This window comes from Athene cunicularia, assembly GCF_003259725.1.
Source record: "Athene cunicularia isolate RWA chromosome 13 unlocalized genomic scaffold, athCun1 chr13_part1, whole genome shotgun sequence".
Taxonomy (NCBI): Eukaryota; Metazoa; Chordata; class Aves; order Strigiformes; family Strigidae; genus Athene; species Athene cunicularia.
The window spans coordinates 20,049,297-20,055,487 of NW_020799117.1; the positions used below are offsets into that span (position 1 = coordinate 20,049,297).

Below are 6,191 nucleotides of genomic sequence, written 5' to 3' on the forward strand. Positions count from 1 at the left end.
CTTCAGATCAGCGCCCAATTGGCCGAGAGCTCCGTCGCCTCTCGGCCAGTAGTGGCTTCACGGAGGTGCGGGAAGCAGGGGCCCGAGCCGGCATCAGCGGGGCTGCCACCCCCGGCCTCCCCTCCGCCAGCCTGAGTCACTTGCTCCAACAGCTCCCTTCCCGTTCGCAGGGAAACTGCACGTCCTGGCAGCCTGAAAGCTAGGTACAAGCCCTCCCTGTGCTCTCCCCCTGCCTCAATGGTGGCTTCACATCATGCCCACAGACAAAGGGCAGCTGTCATGAACGCGGGCCAAAGGACTTTTCATGCCTGATGAAAAGGTGCTTGTTAGAGCCCTGAAGTGCCAGGGGCTCTTCTCCCGCCCCTTTTCTCCCCTCTAGCTAATGCTTTGGCTACTACCCGGACCCCAGGATTGCCTCTGTAAATGAGGCATCACTGCCACCAGTACTACCATCAGCCAGGAAAGCTTGCACCAAGACAGGGATGCCCACCCCTGCCAGCCCTCTTGGGTGTCAGAGGCAGAATGTGGGAAGGCAGAGGTAGGTAAGCCATTCAAAACTAGAATGCAATTGCTACACACACATACACACACAGCTGGATGCCCCTTCCTCACCCTGGGATAAGGAAGGGGTCGACCTTCTCAGGACCCAAGTTACTGCAAACACACACGGAACCAGCTGACAAGTCCACTTGACCACCATCGGATCACAACAGAGGGTCGGGACATTATATTGGGGAAGGAGGCCCAAGTCTCGCATGTGACAGACACACACACTGAAATTCTGTGGCAGACACAGCTTTGCAGCTAACCAATCTCCTGGAGGGCAAAATCAGGGGTCTCAGCCTCCCCGAGGAGGAGTGGGGCAGTAATTTTCCCCTCTCCCTGTCCCAGAGTAGAGGGGCAAGCTTCAGAGTGTTAGTTTGGTTCACATCCCTGCAGAAGCCTTGTGCAGTCATGCCCTGGAGTCCCATCCTTGGCACACCCAAAGGCCCCCCTGGCCCCCCTTGGGTGCATGCAGACCCCTGGGGCTGGGGTCCACAGTGGTATGGCAGGCAGGGGAGCCAGCTCCTGCCTGGGACCCTGCCTGTACCCACCACCTGGGCACCAAGGTGACCTGGGGGAATAGGTGAGAGAGGCTAGGGGCACCCATGCCCGGCACAGTGGACGGTGGCAGGGACACCATCCTTCTGGGCGAGGACAGTGACGGTGGAAGTGCTGCCGTCGAGGGGCCTCCCTCCCCGGTGCAGCCCCCTCCCTGCCCATTCCAAGAGCCACGGGGCGGGACAGGCACGCTGCCAGTCAGGGAGAGATGGAGAAAGGAACATCGCGATTGGTGCAGAATAGCGCCCGGGTCCCACCTACTGCCTGCTCCGGGGAAGGGGAGAAGGCATTCTTAAAGACCCAATGCAACAAAACGCTGGACAAGTGCATTCCCCACTGTCCAGAGCCCAACACCTGCTCAGACCTACTCATTCCCCGAGGGCTTCCGACGGTGCCACCAGCAGGAAGCTTTTGCAGTAACCTTGACTCTGGGATGTGCCCTGTCTCCATCCCAGGCAGGGCCCGGGATAGCACAGCTGGGTGACAGACCTTGCCACTGGCAACACAGGACCCTTGGGAACGGGTTTGATGCTGCTGTGGTGCCTCAGCAGAAGGCCCCTGTGAAGCCCACATGGTCTCGGAGAATCCACTCAGCATCCCAAGGTGGCTCAGCCACCAAGGGGCTGGAGCAAGGGACAGGCTTCACACGGGGGATCCTGCTGTTGCTTGGGTCTGCCAAAGCCCAGGATGGGGATGGTGGTAAGGCAGGAAAGGTTTGGGGTGTCTAGGACACAGAAAGAGATGTCCCCCTTTGAGAGGGCCAGAGGTCACCCTATGGAAAGTCTCTGACCCAGACTACCCAGGGAACTGAGGGATCACTGGAGACCCTGCAGGACACGCCACCTGCCGCAGATAGGGGCAGCACCCTGCTCACTACATCAGTTTTGGGGTCTGACTGCTGCCCTGCAGAGCAAAGAGGTGTAAAGCTTTTGCAGGCTTGACACAGTTTGTGGCATTGGACTGGATCTTCTTTGACCACAAAGACTGAAAATCCAGGGCCCAGTGCCAGCCCAGCTGGTTTCTCACTGCCAAGTGCCTTTCCAGTGTATACTGGGGAGTAGGGGGGAGCCATGGCTAGGTCTCAGGTTTACCTCCTTCCATTCCCACTCTCAAATCACTTACTGTCCCCACCCCCAGAGGCATCTTGCCAGGACCCTTTGGTGGAGGGGACATCCTTGTCCCTAGCTGTAGGACAGCCCACACAATGCAGAGGAACACTTGCTTCTGCAGCTGCTGCAGCCATTTCCACCTGCCACAAATGAGAAGTGCTGAGTCTGAGCAGCGACACAGGAGAAAAAAAAAAAAAAGAAAAGAAAAAATTCTGAGAGGTTTCTGCCTCCATCTGTGATTTGGCTGCAGTGAGCAGGCAGCAGACGCAGCCCCACACCCCTGCGCAGCTTCCGCTGCACCTCACTTCCTTCTGCTCAGAGGAACCGGTCGCTCCTACTCACAGCTTCCCAGGCATGGACACATTACCAGCATCAATCACCCTGGAAATCCATCAGATCACCCCCCTTCTGCTGGATCCACTACCCAACCTCAGCACTGAAGATCGAAGCATTCCTGTAATTGAAAGCTCTCAAATTAAGCTGCATAATTCTCACTGGGGAAGAAGCACAGAAGCTGCCTGCCATGCACAAACGCCTTCCTGACTGCAGTTTGTGAGTGAGGACATTAGACACCCGGAGATAACATATTACAAATCATGCAGGGCTTGTAACAGGGTTGTTAAAACAACACCTGCGTGGAGAACTCACCATCCTGCCTAGAGCACAGTCCAGCTCAGTGGAGCTCTGCAAGCAACTGGGTAGTCTGAAATCCCGCCCCCCACCCGAAAGTGAACATCATCACAAAACTTCTACAGAAACAAAACCGGAACGGAACCATCAGGAGTCAAACGTGAGGTGAGACACGGACAGAAGGGACTGATCTGTAGCCATGGTCTGTCAAATGCAGGAACCAGAATCATCCTACAGCTTTGCATGCTACGCTGTGGGAAGTGACACCCCAGTCCCCCACTGGCATCTGGTGGCTCCCAGCCCCGTTTTTACCACCACCTCCTCAGCCTACATCAGCGCACGACACAGAGAGGCTATGTTCCCCTCCCAGTGCCTGACCCCACAAGTGCTCCCCTCAGCTCTCATTTTGCAAAGGGAAGGAAATACCATTAGCAGCAAACTTTCTGCCAAGGATTTGCAACTGGTTACAAGCTGACCTCAGCCTTCACCAGTTACTCACACAAGGCGTATCCAAAACTGCATCAGAAAGACATATGTTCAATAACCTGAGCAAACTGGCTCACTTGAGCCTGCTCACCACAGTACAAACATCACTGACACTCAGAACGGCTTATCTGACTCCAAAGAAGACCTGTTCAGCTACAGCTAACCACTCTTCAAAGGCACGGAGCGACTGAATATTCCCCCCAACCCCATTCTGCTACCTTATGCATATGGCATAAATGAACCATGGCTCTGCCTGGCACTGGGATGTGCCAAGGAAGGAGCTACATTACCTCGGCAGGTGTGGGGAGCCGGCTGGCGGTGCCCACAATCTGGTGGTACAGCCCTGGCTCACCACTCCTCATGGTGCTCTGTCGACTGCCCAGAGGGCTGGAAGTGAAGGGCTTTTTACACAGGAGATCACTCTGGCGAGAGTCTGTGGTAAGATAGACCTGGTGGTAGAAGTTGGGTGGCGTGAAGCCGCCCCGCACAGCATCAATGTGGTGGAAGGGCCCTGGTGTCCTGTACAGGGTGTTCCTGGAGCTGTTGAACAGCTCCTTTGACTGCCTCCATTTGTAGCACTTGAAGATGCCCACTGACAACATGGTGATGAAGAAAGCTCCTGACACCAAAATCACAGCCAGGATGAGATAGAAAGTCACATGCCTCCTGGGGTCATTGGCAGGTGCCACATCAGAGAGGTCAGTGAACACCTCCTTGACCATCTCGGCCACAGAGATGGAGACAGTGGCAGTGGCAGACAGAACAGGCTCCCCATGGTCTTTCAGCAGGATGACTAATGCATGCTGGGGAGCATCATCCTCCCGGAGCTGGCGAGCCGTGAAGATCTCCCCGCTGTGCAGCCCAACTAAGAAGAGGCTGGGGTCAGTAGCCTGCAACAGGGTATAGGAGATCCAGGCATTGTACCCTGCATCCGCGTCCACTGCCACTACCTTGGTGACCATGTGCCCAGCAGGAGTGCCTGGTGCCACCACATCGGTATAGGTGGCAGTGGTGTTAGGGAGAGGGTACAGCACAGTTGGGGCATTGTCATTGAGGTCAGTGACAAACACACTGACTGAGACATTGGTGACCAGAGGCGGAGAGCCACCATCCTGGACCTGCACCATCATGTTGAACTCCACCTGGTCCTCGTGGTCCAGGGAGGTGAGCAGGTAGAGGGTGCCATTGTCCCGGTTGATGGAGAAGAGGTGGCCTACAGTGGTGTCACCCTGCAAGAGGGTATAGGAGAGATGGGCATTGCGCCCAAGGTCTGGGTCTGTGGCGCTCACATTAAGGACAGGGATGCCAGGCATGTTGTTCTCCAGCACATACACATCATAGGAGTCCTGGGAAGACTTGGGTGCATTGTCGTTGACATCTGACACCTGCACCAGGATCTGTTTTACTGCAGACAAGGGTGGTGAGCCCGAGTCCCTGGCTGTGATAGTGATGTTATACTCTGATGCCTTTTCCCGGTCCAAAGCTGCTTTTGTTTTCAACGTGTAGTAATTTTTGAGGGAGGAGCTGAGCATGAATGGGATCCCAGGGGAAATGAGGCAGTTCACCAGACCGTTGTCATGGGAGTCCAAGTCTGTTACACTCAGCAGAGCTACGACTGTCCCTGGGGCTGCATCTTCAGGCACAGGGCTGTACACAGAAGTCACTGTCACTTCTGGAGTGTTGTCGTTCACATCCATGACTTCCACCAGCACTTTGCAATGAGCTACACCAGGAACAGCGCCCTTGTCTTTAGCCTGTAAGTAAATCTCATACAGCTTTGTTTCCTCATAGTCCAGCTGTCCTTTGACCCTCAACTCCCCTGTGACCGAGTCCAGAGCAAAGAGTTCTCGCACTTTGGCGGGAGTGTGACTGCTGAAGGAATAGACAATGTCTCCATTGGGCCCATCATCCAGGTCGTACGCACTGATCCTGGCGACCAGGGTACCGCTGGGCGTGTTCTCCCTCACACTTGCCTTGTATGTGGACTGGTTGAAGACTGGGGCATTATCGTTGGCGTCCACAACATCAATGTGGATCTGCACATGGGCTGACCGTGGCGGGCTGCCTCCATCCAGCGCAGTCAAGACCAAGTGCAGCTCCCGTTGCTCCTCCCTGTCCAGCTCCTTCTCTAGCACCAGCTCCGCGTACTTGCTGCCATCCACCCTCGTCTGCACGTCGAGTGCAAAGTGCGGGTTGGCACTGAGCTGGTAGGTCTGCAAAGAGTTAATCCCCACATCGGGGTCTTGCGCGCTCTCTAGCGGGAAGCGCGCTCCGGCCACCACCGACTCGCTGATTTCCAGCCTCGCCTGGCTGCTGGGAAAAACCGGGTCGTTGTCGTTAATGTCCTGGATCTCCACGGTGCCGCTGTACAGCTCTAGAGGGTTTTCCACCACGATCTCAAAGCTGAGGGAGCAGGGAGAGAGCGCGCCGCAGAGCTCCTCCCGGTCTATCCGCTCGCTCACCAGCAGTGCGCCGCTCGCCAAGTCCACCCCGAAGTACTTCTTGGTGCCGCCGGACACCACCCGCAACCGGCGACCCGGCAGCCGCCCGAGGTCCAGCGCCAGGTCGGCTACCACGTTCCCCACCGTGGAGCCTCTCCGCGCCTCCTCGGGGATCGCATAGCGAATCGCGGCGGAAACCCAGTCGGAAACGCCGAACAAAAGCAAGAGGCTCAGTACCTGCCCCGTCGTCACCCCGCGGCTCCTTACAGCAACGCCGTTCATCGCACAGGACGGCCGCGCTCCCCGCTTCCCCCCCCGCCCCGGCTAGAAATGTTCAGCTCGCCCCGTCATGCCGCTGCCCAGCGCTCCCCGGGAAGCGGCGACCGGCGGGGAGGCGGGCATCGCTCGGCGGCGACTCGCTCTC

General features: G+C 56.9%; 1 protein-coding gene across 2 annotated transcripts in view; it reads right to left on the reverse strand.

Moving 5' to 3' along the window:
• Positions 1-6,185, reverse strand: part of PCDHGC3 (protocadherin gamma subfamily C, 3) — a 38,311-nt gene extending 32,126 nt beyond the window's left edge. For both annotated transcript variants that reach the window (XM_026858000.1, XM_026857999.1), the window contains exon 1: positions 3,617-6,185. In XM_026858000.1, the coding sequence (XP_026713801.1) occupies positions 3,617-6,049 (2,433 nt within the window). In that variant the 5' untranslated portion in view covers positions 6,050-6,185. The remainder of the gene's footprint in view (positions 1-3,616) is intronic.
• Between the last annotated feature and the right edge of the window lie 6 nt (positions 6,186-6,191).